Consider the following 19999-nt stretch of genomic DNA (forward strand, 5'->3'; position numbering starts at 1 on the left):
CGTCAAAAATTGCCCGAGTCAAATTATAGTTCAAGCTCTTAGACATGGTATTAGGAAACGTTTTCAATAAGCTCTAATAGCTTAGTGCAGTTTCGTTTATTGTCACATGTACTGAGTACAGTGAAAAGCATTTGTTGCGTGCTAACCAGTCAGCAGAAAGACAATACATGATTACAATTGAGCCATTTACAGTGTATAGATACATGATAAGGGAATAACGTTTAGTGCAAGGTAAATCCAATAAAGTCCGATCAAAGATAGTCTGAGGGTCACCAATGAGTTAGATCGTAGTTCAGGACGGCTCTTTAGTTGTTGGTAGGATGATTCTGTGGCCTGATAACAGCTGAGAAGAAACTGTCCCTGAATCTGAAGGTGTTTGTTTTCACACTTCTATACCTTTTGCTTGATGGGAGAGGGGAGAGGGGGGGAGTGATAATAATTCCTTAGGTAACCTCAATGTCTACAATACCGTCACACTTTTAAGGTCCTTCCAAGCTGTATCCATGCAGTTCACTCCCATTCAAACACATGTCCTTTTCAGAACAGTGACCCAAGTTTTTGGATGATGCTGTCATGGAGCTCTTGTAGTCCAAAAATATGTTAGTAGGGATGTTCATTTGGCTGCAAAATGCATAAAATGCATTCAGCAAAGTTTGGCAAGCGACCCACTGAATTTAAAATTAATGGTTAGATATTTCTCTCCAATGTTTTCCAAAATATTCTCAACACAAATTCTGCAAAGAAAATCTATTGGAGTCAGCAGAGGACACAGTTTAGTTTAGTTTATTATTGTCACGTGTACCAAGGTACAGTGAAAAGCTTTTTCGTGTGAGCTATCCAGTCAGCGAAAAGACTATATAAGTGATTACAATCAAGTCGTCCACAGTATATAGATACAGGAAATGGAATAACTTATAGTAAGTAAGTAAGTTTATTGGCCAAGTATTCACATACAAGGAATTTGCCTTGGTGCTCCGCCCACAAGTAACAACATGACATACAGTGACAGTTACGAATGACTCAGAAAACACTAAATATTAATAATAATAAAACATTAATGATAAAACACCATTGATCAAGCATGTGAACCAACAAAATACCAGCTCTAAGGGAGGCTACAGATTTTTGGCTGTTGAGTAGAGCAACTACTCGTGGATAAAAACTGTTTTTATGTCTGGCTGTGACAACTTTGACAATCGCCTTCCAGAGGGAGACTTTATAGTACAACATAAAGTCCAGTAAAGTCCGATTAAAGATAGTCCGAGGGTCTCCAATGAGGTAGCTCAAGACAGCTCTCTTGTTGGTGATAGGGTGGTTCAGTTGCCAGATAACTGTTCAGTTCTATAGACCAGGTCCAATGTCCTCATTGGGGTAGAGGTGAATTAGACAGAACCCTAGCTTATGGAAGGACAATTCAGAAGCCCGAAAACAGAGGGGAACAAGCTATTCCTGCGTCTGGTGGTGTGCACTTCCAGATATGTTGTGAACATTAGTCATTGTTGAAATGGCAAGATAGCTACACAGGACCACTCACTAGTTGTTGATAGGATGGTTCAGTTGCTTGATGACAGCTGGGAAGCAACTGTCCCTGATTCTGAAATTGACTTCCTTTGTCAATACACATCTTGGAGAGATTGACGGTAACAAAGTCTTGGTACAGCCAGCCTCCAGCCCCTACCAGCCTCCAGTGCTCAGTTCTCAACTGCAGGATGGATAGAGCCACAGATTTCCAAGAAATACCACAGAGGTTAAGGAGAGAAGGCAGGAGAATGAGGTTACGAGGGAGAGATAGATCAGCCATGATTGAATGGCGGAGTAAACTTGATGGGCCAAATGGCTTATTTCTACTCCTATTCCTTATGACCTATGACCAAGCAGAGATCTAAAAGCAGATCGCACCCAACCTCACATTTTAGTTAAAAGGGAAGTGAGAAAAGTCCAAAAGCAAATTCCATTTCAAAATGTTCCACTCCAAGTATCGCCTACCCCATTGCGAAATGCCAACTGCACCAGTTGTCCAAAAAAAATGCATTGTGCATTTGCCAATCGCAAACTGCGCTTGTGCCTTAAGACTGTCCTGATGGCTATGGGCAAGGGCGGGGTGCGAGGGATAACAGGCTAATTCTCCCCATAGAGTACATCTCTTGTGTCTCCACCCTTGAACTGGTTTAACTTAATTACCTGAACATACCCTTGCACAATGGGTTAAAAAATATTCAATATTTGAAGATTGAATCTCATTTTTATTATTTTTAGTTAGTTGAGTTTTTTGTTCTGGAGTTCTAGCCTTTTTTATGTGGGGGGAGTGGGGGGGGGGAAGGGGGAAACTGCTTTTCAGGGTCCCTACCTGGTCGGAGAGGCAGCTTCTCTCCGGGCTGCACCGTCGACCCGTCCTCGCGGCATACCAGCGGGCCTGAAGCGGCGTTTCCTGTCGGGGACCGCCCAGAACCTCGGCTTCGGCAGCGGCACAGCGCTGGAGCGCTATCGCGGAGCGGAGCTGGCGATGCCCTACCCGGGTCGCCGCGCTGGAACTCCAGTGAGCTGAGAATGCCGATAAAAACATCGCGGAGCTGCAGGTCTTTGGAGCGGCCGGCTGCGGGCGGCGGCACTGACTTTAACATCGGGAGCCTGGGATCTCTCAGCGAGATCACCAGTAGTGGAGCTCCATCCGGCGCGGCCTTGTTGGCTTCGGAAGCCGCGACCTCCAGTACGGAAGCAGCCGTTCCAGGTGTCCCATGCCGCTGTGAGGATTCTCCTGATGCTGGAGCACCATCACCCGGCGAGAACGGCCTGGAACATCGGGCCTCCATGGAGGCAACTGTGGAGGCCTCAATAGGCCCGACTATGGGTGAACTGGGGATGGGACTGGACACTGTGCCTTCCCTCATAATGGGAACCATTGTGGGGGGATGTTCTTTATGTTTAAATCTCTTATTAATGTTATGTCTGTATTCTTTCTTTATGTGCTGCATGGCAAGAAGCATTTCACTACACCTAGGTGTATGTGACCAATAAAATAACCTTTGAACCTTTGATTTAATTATTTTGATTTAATACTTCAGGATCACTAGAGTGGGGTGCTGACCTCCCATCTACCACATCTAGCTTTAAACTATCTTTAATCAGACTTTATCTTGCACTAAATATTGTACCCTTTATCTGTACACTGTGGATGGACGGGTTATAATTATGTATAGTTTTTTGTTTGATGGGATAGCACTCAAACAAAATATTTTCACTGGAGCTCGGTATACGTGATAATAATAAACTAACTAAACTAAACTATTTTTCAAAAGCAAAATATTTTTAAATCACTTTTACCAAAATGGACTAATGATTTAAATTGTGTGCCTTTCAAGATATTAAGCATATCCATCTAAATTTTTTTTCCTAGTACTAACATCAATTATGGTTCCTTTTCTTTTAGTTGGCTCGTTCTGCTCGAGTTTTGTTAGGGAAGAATTAATCACACTGATGTGGATTCAAAAATCATAATTCAAAACAGTTTGTGATTGTTTTTCTCATAATCCTGTTTTCGCTGGAATTCACTCAAAATTGCCAAAACCTGTGTAAAAGCAACCAGAATTTTAAATGCAAATGTTTTGCTTGGTGTTTGCGCAGTTTTACTGTACATTGTTTCAAACCAGGACATGCCCAAAAAGCTGGCTCGTCTCCAAGATAGATAAATCATCATCAGGAAATGAGAAGCAAAAGAACTGTAGATGCTGTAAATCCAAAATGAAATCAGAAAATGCATGAAACAGGAGGTCAGGCAGCATCAATGGAAAGTGAAACAGTAAAGTTAAGGGTTGAAGACCCTTCTCACCAGGAAGGCTGCACTTTCAACTGCCACAATCCCTCTGTACTACAGTGAAATGCCCATGTCAAAAAAAAAAAAACACAACAAAATAACAAAAACAGACTTGGTTGGCAGTCCCCTTTCTGCGGAGTTTAATGTTATAATAGAGCGATTGTTTCTCCTTTCTTTTTCCTTCTTTTCTAGGGTCTTCTTTCTTTCTTTACTTCCTTCTCTAACTTCTTTTCTAAGGGGCTTTCTTTTCTCAACACTCTCTTGCACCTTCACGACTCTTGCGCACTTTCTTTACTTTCTTTACTTCTATCTTTTTTTTAAAGCTCAAAAAATGAAGCGGTACAAAAAATGTATTAAGACATATGTGTTGTGTAGTATTGTAATTTACCGTACTTCTAATAAAAAAATAAATTAAAAAAAATTAAAAAATTAAAAAATAATTTAAAAAAAAGAGTCAAAGAGTCATAGAGCATGGAAACAGGCCCTTCGGCCCACTTGACCACACCGACCAACAGGTCCCATCTACAGTAGTCCCACCTGCCTGAGCTTGGTCCATATTCCTCTAAACCTATCCTATCCATGTAACTGTTCAAATGTTTTTCTTAAAAGTTGCAATATTGAAATTTGAATATTGCAAAATTGGCAAAGGACAAACAATAGTACATGTCAGCAACTTAGTGGGCAGATCTTTCAATGTTTTTGTTGAGCAGCTACCCACAAAAACAATCCTCCTGTGAGAAAGAGAACATAAAGCCACAATAAACCAGTCTGTCTGTCTTTCACTGTGACTCAGAAAACCATAAACTAATGAAGTATAAGAAACTGGAATGTCCATGTACCCTCTGGAAATCTCAGCAACTAAACAACTTAAAAACCTGAAATTTTGCACACAAGTTATGTTTAGGTCAAGGATGTGGACTACATTCTTATTTTTTCTAAAACTCCCACAGGAGGCCCTCCATAGCCCAAAAGGGGCCTAATTATAATTTTCTCAATTGAAAATTAATGGATTTTTTTGTCAGATCCATTTTTTGAAGTCATTGTAAAAATCATTTGAATTCAACATTGGTGTCCCTCGGATTATCTTTGATCGGACTTCACTGGACTTTGTCTTGCAGTGAACATTATTCATGTTATTCCCTTTATCCTGTATCTGTGCACTCTGGAATGCTCGATTGTAATCATGTATAGTCTTTCTCCTGACTGGATAGCACGCAACAGTGGCGCAGCGGTAGAGTTGCTGCTTTACAGTGCCAGAGACCTGGGTTCAATCCCGACTACAAATGCTGTATGTATGGAGTTTGTACGTTGCATGTGTTTCCTCCAGGTGCTACGGTTTCTTCCCACACAGTTTTGTAGGCTAATTTGCTTGGTAAAATTGTATCTTGTCCCAGTGTGTCGGATAGTGTTAGTGTGCGGGAATCGCTGGTCGGCACTGACTCGGTGTGCCAAAGGGCCTGTTTCCATGCTGTATCACTGAACTAAACAAAATAAACTAAACTAAATGAAAGCTTTTCACTGTACCTCAATACACGTGGTTTTTGGGGTAAGGGAGTGTAAAATGCCCATTTGACTTTCAAATTCCCTTTAAATTTATCAGACGTGGAAACTTCAATATGCAACTTTAATTGGGGAACAGCGAACTAAAGATGTGTGTTTTTATTGGTAATTTTAGTCAAAACACATAATTTTCAGTTAATTATATTTATGGAACAATTAAATATTTGTTAGATTTTATTTAGTTTATGGTTTCTACCCATTTCTATTGGGTGGGGTTGTAGACAGTGAGGAAGGTTGTCAAAAGATGCAGCAGAACATAAATCAGTTACTGATATGGCTGGAGAGATGCCAGATGGAGTTTAATCCAAGTAAATGTGAGGTATTGTAGGGTCCAAATGTGATGCTCCTGGAGTTCAAATCCATAGATCCCTGGAAGTGGCAACTCAAATAGATGGAGTATTAAAGTACGCTTGCCTTCATCGGTCGGGTATCAGGTTCAGGAAGTCTTTATAAAACTTTGGTTCGACCGCATTTGGAATATTGTGCGCAGTTCTGGTTGCCCCATTGCGGAAAGGATGTGCAGGCTTTCGAGAGAGTGCCAAAGAAGGTTACCAGGATGCTGCCTGGTTTAGAGCTTATTAACTATAAAGAGGGGTGGAACTAACTTGGATCATTTTCTCTGTAGCAATAAGAAGAGACCTGATGGAAGTGTATAAAATTATGAGAGGCATAGATAAGGGAGCAAGACAGAAACATTTCTCAGGATGGAAATGTCGGAGACTAGAAAGCATAACTTTACAGGAGAGAGGAGCAAAGTTTAAAGGAGATCTATGAGGTGGGCTTTTTTTATTTACACAGAGAGTGGTGGGAGCATAGAATGCGATGTTAGGTGTGGGATGGAGGCATTTAAGAGGCCTTTAGACAGGCATCTTGATATGCGGTGAATGGAGGGATATGGATCTCGTGCAGTCAATGGAGATGAGTTTAATTTGGCATTTTATTTGGCATAGAAATGGTGGGTCAAAGGCCTGTTAATATTCTGTACTGCTCTATGTTTTAATACAGACCAAACCTGTGTAGCTGGCTTAATATGGCAATTTCTCACCCCAAGAATTAGCATGGTGATTCTATTGGGACTGCCTCCAATGCTATTACAGGTCCACCTTCTTTAGTCTGGACAAAATTACAGGAAAATTAAAATCACTTGAAATCCACCCCTGGAAGTCCCCTTGAAGATGTGTCGCCTCGGTGGCCTGGGTGGACTGTCCCGGTACTGTTCGAGTCCTTTTAGAGGCCGTGACCTCTGTTGGTCCGGTAATCCGACAAGGCTCTGGAAACACGGGTGTCGGGAAAAATAAAAATTGGTGGTGAACCTATATATCCTTTTTGAGCTAAGAGAACCAAAATTGTGCAGTCTTGAGCACATAATCTAAATATTAACTGTGCACCTGACCTTCGGTGGAAGTACAGAAAATGAGTGCTGTCTCTTTTACTACCGTATTTCCCGGCAATGAAGACGCTATTTTCTACCCAGAAATAATGCACAAAAAATTACCTGCGTCTTGGAGGCCGAGATTGTTAGCCAAGAAAGATAGGCTTGGCTATCCCTCAGCATAGCAACATCAAGAATGATGTTGCTTTACTGAGGGATAGCCAAGTCCATCCCTCATTGCTGGCAGCTGGTGGGAAGCGCTGTAAATTGGGAAGCGGCTACTAAAGGACAGCGCCACTGGGGGGGGGGGAATAGTTCCTTTCACAGCGTGTGGGGAGTCTGGCCTGGGCTGAACAAAGTAGTAAACTTGGTTGGGCTGCCAGGGGTAAAGTTGCGGGGAGGGCAGGAGCGTTGACAAGGAGGGGGTCGGGGATCATGCCAGCAACTCACTCAGTAGCCGGGACCGGACAGTGGAACCATCCGCCACCTCAGCGCCTTCTGCTGACCTGCCCGCCAGCCAGCAATGGTGTCCTTCGGCACAGGCGCAAATTGTGGAGGTGATGGTTGGCGGGTCGCTACTGGGCGCAAGGCTGGCTGCTCCGTCTCTCTCTCTCTCTCTCCCCGTTATGTGATCTCCCTGAACCAAGATGTCCATATCCCTCTGACCTGAACCACAGTGCATTGTGGGACAGGCAAAGATGGAGGCCCCCCAGTCTTCATTGCCTCCTTGAAGAAGTTTCACATTTCCTTTCTACTGACAAAACCAAACCCTTGATCCTGTCCCGCCAGCCTTTTTTCAAAATTTAGCATCTCAAAATGGGGGTGCATCTTCGACGCAGGTGCGTCTTCATTGCCGGGAAATACGGTAAATAAACATGTATGCATTCTACCCAGGCGACAGATTTTATGCTCCCTTGTCTTGATCAATCACTTTTTTTGTAGCACTTGAATGTCACCTATTCTTTTTCTCCAGAAATGCTGCCTGACCCAGTGAGTTACTCCAGCATTTTGTGTCTATCTTCGGTAAATAAAAGGGAGTTTACTTGAAAATATTTAACACAATATTAAGTCCTGAGCGTTAAAGTGTCCCCAGTCTAAAATTGAAATTCTGCTCCTCAAACTTATGCCAGGCATTGTAGGAGTCCAAACACAGAGGGATCGAGGTGGGAGTGGGACAGAGATTTAATGTGATAGGCAGCTGGAAGTTCACCAAAGATATAAACAAACTGCTGAAAGAACTCAGTGGGTCAAGCGGCATCTGCAGAGGCAGAGTGGTCCTGTGCTGGAAACTGAACACACACTTGCAAACTGAACGAACGTTTTCTGAAGATGGCCACCCAACCTGTGGTTTGAAACAAAAATAGTTTGGAGGGCCTGGTGCAGTGAGGTTATTTGGAGCCTGCGTGTGAGTGTGAATGGGTTGAGTGAGTGGGTGAAACTTGACAAACCGAGTTTCGGGTGGCTAAAGACTAAAGTCACTATAATTTAACAACACATTAAGTTTTCTCCCAAATTGTGAAATCAACTAGAGCAAGGCAAAATGCCCAGAAAAGTGTCACCCTTTGGCTGCACCATTGCTTCCAGCAAAAATCACTGAGCGAGGCCCTGAGCCAAGAAAACCCCACCCACAAGGAGCAAAGCCAGACAGTATTGACCTGATGGAAAAGAGGGACAAAGCAGTTATTTATAAAGTGTGACGGGGAAGGAGACTAGCAAAATACCTTGCATTGAAATTAAAGCTCTCACAATAGCTCAAAAGGCATTTCCAAACCTGGAATATTTAAGCCTTCGTCTGAAGTACATGTTACATACAGACTCAGCAAGGAAGCAGGGTCTGCACCCATCAACAATCGCCTGAAAACTAGTTCTATCCTACACACTAGTAACAATTTGCAGAAGTCAATTAACCTACAAACTTGCACGTCTTTGGAATGTGGGAGGAAACCGGAGCATCCGGTGAAAACCCATGCGGCCACAGAGAGATCGTACGATAGTCAGGATCGAACCAGTGTCTCTGGCGCTGTAGGTCAGCAACTCTACCACAACACCACTGTGCCTCCCTTACATTGTGGGCGACAACACCTCACACTGTGCTGTTCTTATATTGTAATCCCAAAACCTAACCTCCTTATCCATTAGGGCAGCACAGTGGCACAGCTGGTAGAGTTGCTGCCTCACAGTGCCAGACAACTGAGTTAGATCCTGACCTTGGGTGCTGTCTGAGTGGAGTTTGCACGTTCTCCCTGTGACCGCATGGGTTTCCTCCGGGTTCTCCAGTTTTCTCCCACATCCCAAAGGCGTGCGGGTTTGCAGGTTGATTGGTCTCTGTAAATTGCCCCTCAGTATGTAGGGAGTGGATGAGAAAGTGGGATAATATAGAAATCGTGTGAATGGGTGATCAATGTGCGAGTGTGTACTCGGTGGGCCGAAGGGGCCGCAAGGAATGGAAGGGGAGTGAAGAGATCACGATGATTAATGTCATGCTAGCAGTTGGAAATATAAAGGTCCAGCTAGGGTAAAAGGCCGTCAGGGGGAGTCCAAGAGGAGGTGGAATGTTGGAGATGGGAGAAGGCTCTGAAGAAGGGTTACAGAGTGATATAGCATGGAAACAGGCCTTTCGGAACAACTTGCCCACATCGGCCAACATGTCCCAGCTACACTAGCCCCACTTGCCCGTGTTTGGCCCATATCCCTCCAAATCTGTCCTATCCTTGTACCTAGGGTACACAAAAAAGCTGGAGAAACTCAGCGGGTGCAGCAGCATCTATGGAGCGAAGGAAATAGGCAACGTTTCGGGCCGAAACCCTTCTTCACTCACAACCTCCTATCCTTGTACCTGTCTGTTTTTTAAATGAAGGGGACCTTGCCTCAACTACTGCACCTCCTCGGGTAGCTTGTTCCATACACCCACCACCCTTTGTCCTGATCTGATCCATGTTCTCGAGGCTGGTGCCTGACCCCACTGATTTACACCAGCACCTTGTGTCTTTCCTACTTATCCACAGCCAGATTTCCCTGGGTCACGGTGTAAATAACGTGTTATATATTGGGGGGTTTTCCCCGACCCGCAAACAGTAAAAGTCCGGAGTTACGTACCCGCTCTTGTCCAGCCGTATCCCAAATCAGAAACTTGTGGAGCTCATTCCCACAACTCACGGTCTTAGTCATAAACGATGCGCTGTAAAGTAATCCAGATGAGACAACAAGTCAGTTCAACAATAATATGGGATGAAAAATCCAGGAATGTGCGAAACGCCATTAATCCATCCATACTCACCCAATTGTGGGCAGAGTATTGACATCGAAGGTGTCTTGGACGAATCGGCACACTATACTCGACTTCCCAACCCCTGTATCCTAAAATCATTTAAAGAGAGAGAAATTCAGTCTTGAGATCACAGGAGTCATTAAACAAAAAAAGAATTGGCTGATTATGTGTGTAGCTGAGCGAAACACAAGCTAGATAGTAAATTTCCATTCCTAGTGAGTGGGTCACAACCAGTTATCTGTGGCTGAGCAACATTAGATAATTCAAGGGCTTTTTGTTCTTTACTTTAGAGATACAGAGTGAAAACAAGGCCTTCGGCCCACCGAGTCCGCGCCGACCAGCGATCACGCCGTTCACCAGCACAATCCTGCACACCTGCAACAATTTACAATTTTTACCAAAGCCAACTTACAAACCTGCCTGTCTTTAGAGTGTGGGACGAAACCAGAATACCCGGAGAAAATCCACGCGGTCACAGGGACAATGTGCAAACTCCGAGCGGATATAGCCATAATCAGGATTGGACCTGGGTCTCTAGCGTGGTAGGGCAGCAACTTTACCACTGTGCTGCCCATTTTGAGTTATTCTATTTTCTGCTCTCTCTTCTCCTCCCTCTATTGAGCCTGGATTTAACACACATTCTCAAATTAACTAACTCCATTATAATCAAATCTACAGTTCGACCCTCGACTGTACTGCCCCTGACTTTACCTATGGAGCAATGGAGGCATTACGGTTATTACGGGAGTTATTATATATCCCAAAGGAGACCTTAAATTATTTCCACGAGACGTTTGTAATGCGACACCATCATCCCCTTCGTCATCTTCATCTAACGCTACCTACCTTCCAATCTGTTTCAGATCTTCCCTCAGTTTTCTACATCCCTCTTCTCCATGCATTATCTGTACATCTCTCGTCTTCCTGGTCTGATGAAACATTAAATCTGTTTCCTCTCTCTTTAGGTGCAGTCTGATATACTAAATATGCAATATTTATTTCAGACTTTCAGCACCTCAGAATTTTAGTTTTGTCAAACAACAAGATCAACTGAAAAAGGGTTCCGAGCCAAAATGTCGTCTCTCCATGTCCTCCAGAGATGCTGCCCGACCTGCTGATTTACCCCCACTCTTTATCTTTCACACAGAGGGTGGTGGGTGTATGCAGGGCTGCCAACATTGGGTGAGAGTTGGGAGTGAGAAATTTGCGAGAGACCAAGCCCGAGGGAGCATCGCGACCGGGGGGGGGAGTGGGGGGGGTGGGGGGAGGGCGTATTTCAGCTTGAAATTGTGCAATATGGTTTATACTGTAGCGAGTCTCATAACTTACACTTAATAATAATAATAATGCATTTTATTTGCTGGCGCCTTTCTGGACACCCAAGGACACCTTACAAAAATTAACAGAAGAGAAAAAAAACATATAGTCGGAGAAAAATAAATAAGGACATCATCAATACACAAATTAAAGATAGAAATCGCTCCAAAGACACAAAATCAAAAAATCAAAAAAAAACTTTGAAAAAAAACACAATGTGAAGAGAGAGCAGCGGCAGCCAAAGCGCGCCAGTGTCCACTCTCTCTCCCGACAGCCATCTTGGACACAGACTAACATGTTAACTTACACACAGAAAAATCATCCCCCCACAGTGGATACCACTGTGGGGAAAGGCACAATGTCCAGTCCCCATCCCCAGTTCACCCAAAGCCAGGCCTATTGAGGCCACCGCTATTGCCTCTACGGAGGCCCGATGTTCCTGGCCGTTCTGGCCGGGTGGTGTTGCCCCGGCGTCGGGAGAGTCCTCAAAGCGGCTGGGCCACCTGGAACGGCCGCTTCCTAGCAGGGGATTGTCGGCTTCCGAAGCCGACAGGGCCGCGCCAGATTGCAGCTCCCAGGCTCCCGATGTTAAAGTCGGCGCCGCCCGCTCCGCTCCGCAGACCCGCAGGTGTTGATCTCGGCGGTCATATCTCACCGGAGCTCCAGCGCGTCTACTCAGCGCAGCGACCCAGGCAAGGCATCGCCCGCTCCGCTCCGCGATAGCGCTCCAGCGCTGTGCCGCCAACGAAGCCGAGGTGCTGGGCGGTCCCCACCAGGAAACGGCGCTCCACGCCCGCTGGTAGGCCACGAAGATGGGTCGACGGGCAGCCCGGAGAAAAAAGCTGCCTCACCGACCAGGTAGGGACCTAGAAGTAAGGTTACCTCCTTCCCCCCACATTAAGAAGTCCATTTCTCCAACAAACGAAGAACAAGACTTACTAAAAACTTTTTTTTAAATGAATTAAACGGACGGCTGCTGGTTAGCAGCCGTTCCGCAAGATGGCTCCACCCCCACTTGAATGCAATATATATGCTTTAAATTTGATTGGTGCGTTTTTGAAAGGGGGGAGGCTGTGCGATCACTGATCACTGGCCTTGGGGGTACCCGGTGTGGGAGTGGAGCAACCGAGTGGGGAGAGGGTGTGGAAGAAGGGTAGGAACTTTTTGAAATTTTATGTATTAAAATCATGTTTTAGTGCACTGTAGAAGTATGATTTCAATGTTTATTGTATGAAGTATTTTTAAGAGGTAACTTTTTAAGGGGTAACTTTATCCACACAAAGGGTGATGGGTGTATAGAACAAGCTGCCAGAGGAGGTAGTTGAGGCAGGGACCATCCCAACATTTAAGTAAAAGTTAGACTGATACATGGATAGGACAGGTTTGGAGGTATGGACCAAAAGCAGGTGGCATAGCTGGGACATGTTGGCGGGTGTGGGCAAGTTGTGCCGAAGGGCATTTTTCACACTGTATCACTCTATGACTACATTATACCACCATGCATGAATGCTTCAAAATCAAGTGATCGAGTTTTATTGCCATATACTCAAGAATAGAAACATAGAAAATAGGTGCAGGAATAGGCCATCGGCCCTTCGAGCCAGCACTGCCATTCAATATGATCATGGCTATTCATCTAAAATCAGTACCTCTTTCCTGTTTTTTCCCCATATCCCTTGATGTCGTTAGCCCCAAGAACTAAATGTAACTCTCTCTTGAAAACATCCAGTGAATTGGCCTGCATTGCCTTCTGTGGCAGAGAATTCCACAGATTCACAACTCTCTACGTGAAGAAAGTTTGTCCTCATCTCAGTCCTAACTGCCCCCCCCCTTTATTCATAAACTGTGACCCATGGTTCTGAACGCCCCCAACATCGGGGACATTTTTCCTGCAGTTACAGTAAGTGAAAATCTAGCAGGCAAGCAGGATGCTTTCACCAACCACCCCCATTTGAAGTCCACTATATTCCATCGTTTCTACCCAGTGCTTGGTACTTACTTCCAGCAGCCACTGGTTGTCCTCCAGGATGCACCGAGCCGCAGCCTGATCCATGCCGGTCACCTGGGCAAATTCGACACAGAGACTCTCTCTCTCTCCCCTCTCTCTTCTGCTCTCTCTTCTCTCAACCCCCCCCCCCCTCTCTCTCCCCCTCTATCTCTCCCCTCCCCCTCTCTTTCCCCTCTCTCTCTCCCTCTCTGTCTCTCCTCTCACCCCCTCTCTCTCCCCTGTCTCCCTCTCACTCTCTCCCCTTCTCGTTGCTTTGGACTGGCCACAAGCAAGATCGTACAAATCATCCTGAACTTATTCCTAATATAAAAAGTCACTACCTCTGGATTCTTTTTAAAAGGAGAACGTGTACCAGTCCATCCAGTCCTTTCTGAGAGTTATATAGTCACCAATCAAGGGGGGGGGAGAGGGGGGGGGAGAGGGGGGGGGGGAGAGGGGGGGGGGGGAGAGGGGGGGGGGGAGAGGGGGGGCGAGGTGGGGAGCAGGGAGGGGGAGGGAGGGTGGAGGGAAGGGGGTAGGGGTGTGTGGAGGGGAGGGGGGTTTAGGGGAGGGACGGTGGGGGAGGGGAGGAGGGGGAGAAAAAGAGGGGGGAGAGAGAGAGGGGGAGAGTGGAGAGGGGAGGAGAGGAGAGGGGGGGAGAGGAGAGGGGGGGAGAGGAGAGGGGGGGGAGGAGAGGGGGGGAGAGGAGAGGGGAGGGGAGAGGAGAGGGGGGGGAGAGGAGAGGGGGGGAGAGGAGAGCGGGGGGGAGAGGAGAGCGGGGGGGAGAGGAGAGGGGGGGAGAGGAGAGGGGGAAGAGGAGAGGGGGAAGAGGAGAGGGGGAAGGAGAGGGGGAGGGGCAGGGGAGAGGCGGAGGGGAGAGGGGGAGGGGAGGGGGGGAGGGGGGGGGGGGGGCCGGGGGAGGGGAGAGGGGGGGGGGGGGGGGGGGGGGGGGGGGGGGGGGAGAGAGAGTGCCTTTTTACTTCAACCCAAACCCAAACAACCATTTGCAGGCAGTGCTTTTTTACCTCTCACCATATTTTCATTTTCAAATTAAGGGTACTCACAGTGCTGTAGACATTTGTCAGTGTAATTCAGAGCTCTGATTGAGGCACACCACTTGCAAAGACTGATTGAGGCACACCACTTGCAGAGACTGATTGAGGCACACCACTACCTGGTTTTATAGTCCCTCCCCCTCCCTCCAGCAGGGGCAGCAGAGAGAATGGGGAATTTTGTAAAAACATGAATATCTCTGTCAATTTTCATCGACGGGAAAAATCCTCGGCACACATGCGGCGGAGGGGGGCTCTGAGCGAGGTGGCCAAAAATGACGTCCGTAGGTGGCGGCGTACTCTCGGAAATCACAGCACAGAAAGCCAAAACCGGTCAAGAACAGACTTTTAGTAATATAGATAGATAAATTATATATTGCTATATAGAATTTTATATCATCCTGTGTGATTTAACTATCAGTGTGAGGAGGCAGGAGAATCACCACTGACTCATTGTGCTGAAGGGCATGTTTCTATGCTGTAACCCCCAATGGTTTTAATGCTACACTGGTTCCTCCACAACACTCCATCTCACCCTATTGACATATTCCTCTCTTCCTTTCTCTCACACATACAGTATATCCAGCTTCCCATTAAATACCTCAGCGGTAAAAATGTCAACTAGTCCGTTTATTAATGTCCAACATTTTAACAACAAAGAAGTTTCTCCTGAATTCTTTATTGGATTTATTAGTGTCTATCTTACACGCCTGGGGACGTTGCTTTGGACTGGCCACAAGCAAGATCGTACAAATCATCTTGAACTTATTCCTAATATAAAAGGTCACTACCTCTGGATTCTTTTTAAAAGGAGAAAGTGTACCAGTCCATCCAGTCCTTTCTGAGAGTTATATAGTCACCAATCAAGAGCTTTGAATTGTCATATGTACCGAAGCGGAGTACTAAAATTCTCACTTGCAGCAGCACAACGTAGTACTCATGGATAACATCATAAAATGTTCAATATTTTTTTTTAATCGTTGAGCTGTTCTAACTTCGTGTCAGAGGTTATGGGGAGAAGGCAGAAGAATGGGGTAAAGAGGAAAAGATTGATCAGCCATGATTGAATGGTCCAGTAGGCTTGATGGGCCGAATAGCCTAATTCTACTACTATTCCCTATGATATGGCAACTATGTTACTATCTGTACTTTTATTTTAGTGGAAAATTTTCAATCCTGACAATTATAGTTGTTTGGCAAAAGTAAAGGTATAATTTAGATTCAATGGTACAATGATTCTTCATTATCACGTGTACCAAGGTACAGTGAAATACTTTATTTGCACACAGATCAGTGTGATTATTGCCGTATACAAGTCAGGGGCGGCACAGTTGCGCAGTGGTAGTGTTGCTGCCTTACAGCACGGGTACGATCCTGACTACAGGCGCTGTCTGCATGGAGTTTGTACGTTATCCCTGTGACCACGCCGGTTTTCCCCGGGTGCTCCGATTTCTTCCTACACTCCAAAGACATGCAGGTTTGTATGTTAATTGGCTTCAGTAAAGATTGTAAATCATCCCTAGTGTGTAGGATACTGCTAGTGTACGGGGATCGCTGGTCGGCACGGACTCATTGGGCTGAAGGGCCTGCTGGCATGCTGCATCTCTAAAACTAAACTAAAGTACAATCCTTGATTGAGCACAAAATGGACAGAAAGGCCCACTGAGTCCATATGCAAGTAACCAGGGTTTGGCACCATTTTCAGTGCACAAGATCACAGTTCATGGTCACCATTTGTTGACGTACTAGTAAAATGTCTTGTTTGCAGCTGCACAGAGACTCTTCCCATTTCCTGCTCATAATATCACTGTGGAACAGAAGCCGTGATCTTTAACCTATTTGCTCAAATCCAGTTAACATCCAGTTAGGGTGGCAAGGTGGTGTAAAAATAGCATTGTTGCCTTACAGCACCAGAGACCCGGTTTCAATTTGACTGCAGGTGCTGTCTGTATGGAGTATGCACGCTTACCCTGGGTTTACGCCAGGTTTCCTCCCACACTCCAAAGATGCACAGGTTTTTACGGTAATTTGGCATTGGTAAAAAAAATTGTAAATTACCCCAAGTATGTAGGACAGTTCTAGTGTGCAGGGATCGCTGGTCGGTACTGACTTGGTGGGCTGAAGGGCCCGTTTCCACACTGTACCTCTAAACTAAACTAAAATCAAGTAAGTGTCCTCCGTGTGTAGGCTGAGACTAAGCCCAAAGATAAAAAGAATTCCAGTGGAGATTTGACAATGGTAACTTCACACCCACTTCCTGGTCAGCATGTAAATAAAATGGACAACCTCCAAGAGAGTTAAGAGGTCATTGGCAACGATCAATGTATTTCCCTTTTGATTTTTGTTTCCCCTTGCCAATAGATACAGCAAGAAACCATTTCAGTAATAATATTTGGCCCCAGCTACGGCCAGGCAACACAGACCAAGAATCAAAGCCAAAGTATCCCAGATTCAGAGATAATTGGTTCCTATTTAAACAATTAAACAACAAGGTGTGGAGTAAGTACCGATGAACCGCGCGGTCAAAGGAAGGGTCGTGAGCCCGGCCTCTGCTCATCCCTCAATGACAGGAGTGGAGGGTGGAAGGAGACGACAGTGGACGCAAGAACAAAGGACCGGTAAGAGAGTGAACTAGAGTGTTACCTTCCGCACGCTCAAGGCTGGCTGCAGGAGGCGTCTCACGGCACAGGTGAGGAGAGGGACAACGGTTCGCTAAATGGAGGCCCTGCAGCAGCTTGGGCCTTGCAAGGATCGGGCGCCGCTCCATTAAATCACGCACACCCACCGGACTGGACTTTGAAAATGGCGCCAAATCCTGGCGACTTTTGTATATTGTCTCAGTGGACTATTACTATACACTTTGTACTGAACTGTGCAAAATATATATTATTTCACTATACCTCTGTACTTGTGATAATATAGAACCATTGAATTGATTCTTTAGATAAAAAGCACTTTAGATATCCCAAAATGATGGGCAGCATCTCTATTATTTATTTATTTTTGTTAATCTTCTTTATTTTTGAGATAAATATGACACTTGAGGAATATCAGCGTTCAACTTACTAAATACAGTTTGACAAAAAAAAACCTTTTAGACTAAACTAGACAAAGTGGGACCCGTTGGGTCCCAGCATCACATTGGAGGGCTGGTCCCCCAACGCAATATTCCACCACTCCACCAATTCCAATATTGGTGGCCAGTGGGGGGGTCTTTCTGAAGCGCTAGTATGGGTGTTGTGCGCTGAAGGGACTGGTTTCCAGAGGGCTAGTATGGACATTGTAGGCCGAATGGATTCTTGGGCTGTCGGCTCAGTCACTCAAGCCTGTTGTGCTGGCAGCTCACTCACTCACGGCTGGTGGGCTCGCAGTTGACTCACGGCTATTCCTTGAAATTCCATTTCAAGCAGGGTGCAAGGCCACTAAAGACAGCGAGTCGTGACCTCTCCCTCCCCCATCTTGCAGAGACTGAGCCACGCCCACACTTCCGGGTTTTATAGTCCCTACCCCCCTCCCACCAGAAGGGGCATGGCCTTTATGGCATGATTGACAGGAGAGAGAATCTCAACATTTTTTAAACACTAATAACTTTTATTTTTCATCGATGGGCACCTTCAGCACCTTATGAGCGGAGGGGGACTTGCTTTAGCACTTTCAAAACCAAAGGCAACACAGCTTGCTTTAGCACTTTCAAAACCAAAGGCCACACAGCTTTAGCATTTTCAAACTACATTTTCAAACCACATTAAGGGCACTGACAGGTCAGCAAAACCACTCACAGTTCAGTAGACATGTGTTCAGTGTTATTCACAGCTCAGACTGGGAATTGCGACCTTTCGCTCCCCCATCTTGCAGAGAACTGAGGCACCTCCACACTTCCGGGTTTTATAGTCCCTCCGGAAGGGGCATGGCCTTCAGGAGAGAGAATCTCAACATTTTTTAAACACTAATAACTATTATTTTTCATCAATGCGAAAAATCCACGGCACCTATATGAGCGGAGGGGGACTCTGAGTAAGATGGCCAGAAATCACAGCCGTACGTCGTAGCGTTTTTTTACTAAAATCAATATAAAGTACAAACAGGAAGTGGTCAAGATTAGACTTTTTAATTATAGAGAATGCAAGGCAGCTCTAATTAGGCGGCAGCTCTAATTATGCAAGGCAGCTCTAATTATGCAAGGCAGCTCTAATTAGACAAGGCAGCTTGCTTTAGCACTTTCAAAACCAAAGGCAACACAACTTGCTTTAGCACTTTCAAAACCAAAGGCAACACAGCTTGCTTTAGCACGTTCAAAACCAAAGGCAACACAGCTTGCTTTAGCACTTTCAAAACCATAGGCAACACAGCTTGCTTTAGCACTTTCAAAACCAAAGGCAACACAGCTTACTTTAGCACTTTCAAAACCAAAGGCAACACAGCTTGCTTTAGCACTTTCAAAACCAAAGGCAATACAGCTTGCTTTAGCACTTTCAAACCAAAACACACTTTTGCATTTTCAAACTACATTTTCAAACCACATTAAGGGCACTGACAGGTCAGTAAAACCACTCACAGTTTAGTAGACATGTGTTCAGTGTTATTCACAGCAGACTGAGAATTGCGGCATCTCGCTCCCCCCATCTTGCAGAGAACTGAGGCACCTCCACACTTCTCTGTTTTATAGTCCCTCCGGAAGGGGCGTGGCCGACAGGTGAGAGAATCTCAACATTTTGTAAACGCTAATAACTCTTTTATTTTTCTGTCAAAATCCTCTTGTCCTGCGCAGCGGAGGGGGACTGAGTAAGATGGCCAAAAATCGCAGCCGTAAGTAGCAGTGTTTTTTCTAAAATCAATATACAGAACAACAGGAAGTGGTCAAGATCAGACTTTTAGTAATATAGATAAGAAATCTTAATGAGTGAAACATACTGTCCAAATGTGGCTTAAACCCACAGGTCAAACTGGCATCGTAATAGTTAGCACCGCTGCCTTCCACCGGCTCCAGGTTCAAAGGTGATTTATTGTCACATGTGCACTGCACAGTTAAATTCCTTTTGCATAGATCATACATGCACGAGTCGCCATATTTTGGTGCCATATATAAAAAGTCCAAAGCCCGGTCCACGCAGTTGATGTACTGGAGGGGCTCCCGATCCAGGCTGCTGCAGGGCATCCTCTGTTGCCCTTGACCGGCTCGGCCCACGAACCAATGTCCCTCTCCTCGCAAGACCGCCTCTGTGTCCAGGAGGTACCTTCTGCAGCCGACCTTAAAGGCACTGGAGACAATACCCCGGTCCCTCTCCTATCAGCCCACTCCTCGTGTCCGTCAATGCCAGCGGCTCCCTCCTCAACCGTCAATGCCAGCGGCTCCTTCCTCAGCTTCCAAGCTTCCCTCCCCTGCAGGCTGCGGTCCGCCGCAATTGACAACAGTTGTTAGTCCAGAAACAGGAGTGTTTTATTCTAAAGGGCCTGTCCCACTGTACGAGGTAATTCAAGAGCTCTCCCGAGTTTAAAAAAAATCAAACTTGTGGTAAGCACGTAGAACGTACGTAGCAGGTACGTCGGAGCTCGTGACATCTCTTAGTGCCTCGTAACGCTAAAGGCAGGTATTCGGGAAAGTGGTAAGCTCGTGAAGACTCGTGAACATTTT

At 45.6% G+C, this 19999-nt stretch overlaps 1 protein-coding gene across 1 annotated transcript in view; it reads right to left on the bottom strand.

Annotated features, from left to right (window-relative positions):
• rab31 (RAB31, member RAS oncogene family) overlaps positions 1-19999 on the bottom strand; it is a 97183-nt gene that overhangs the window by 52139 nt on the left and 25045 nt on the right. Inside the window, exons 2-3 of the mRNA XM_033019824.1 lie at positions 10021-10100; positions 9840-9921 (exon numbers count right to left, since the gene is read on the bottom strand). Coding sequence (XP_032875715.1) covers positions 9840-9921; positions 10021-10100 — 162 coding nt within the window. The remainder of the gene's footprint in view (positions 1-9839; positions 9922-10020; positions 10101-19999) is intronic.

The sequence above is a fragment of the Amblyraja radiata genome, chromosome 4 (assembly GCF_010909765.2).
Source record: "Amblyraja radiata isolate CabotCenter1 chromosome 4, sAmbRad1.1.pri, whole genome shotgun sequence".
NCBI classification, from domain to species: Eukaryota; Metazoa; Chordata; class Chondrichthyes; order Rajiformes; family Rajidae; genus Amblyraja; species Amblyraja radiata.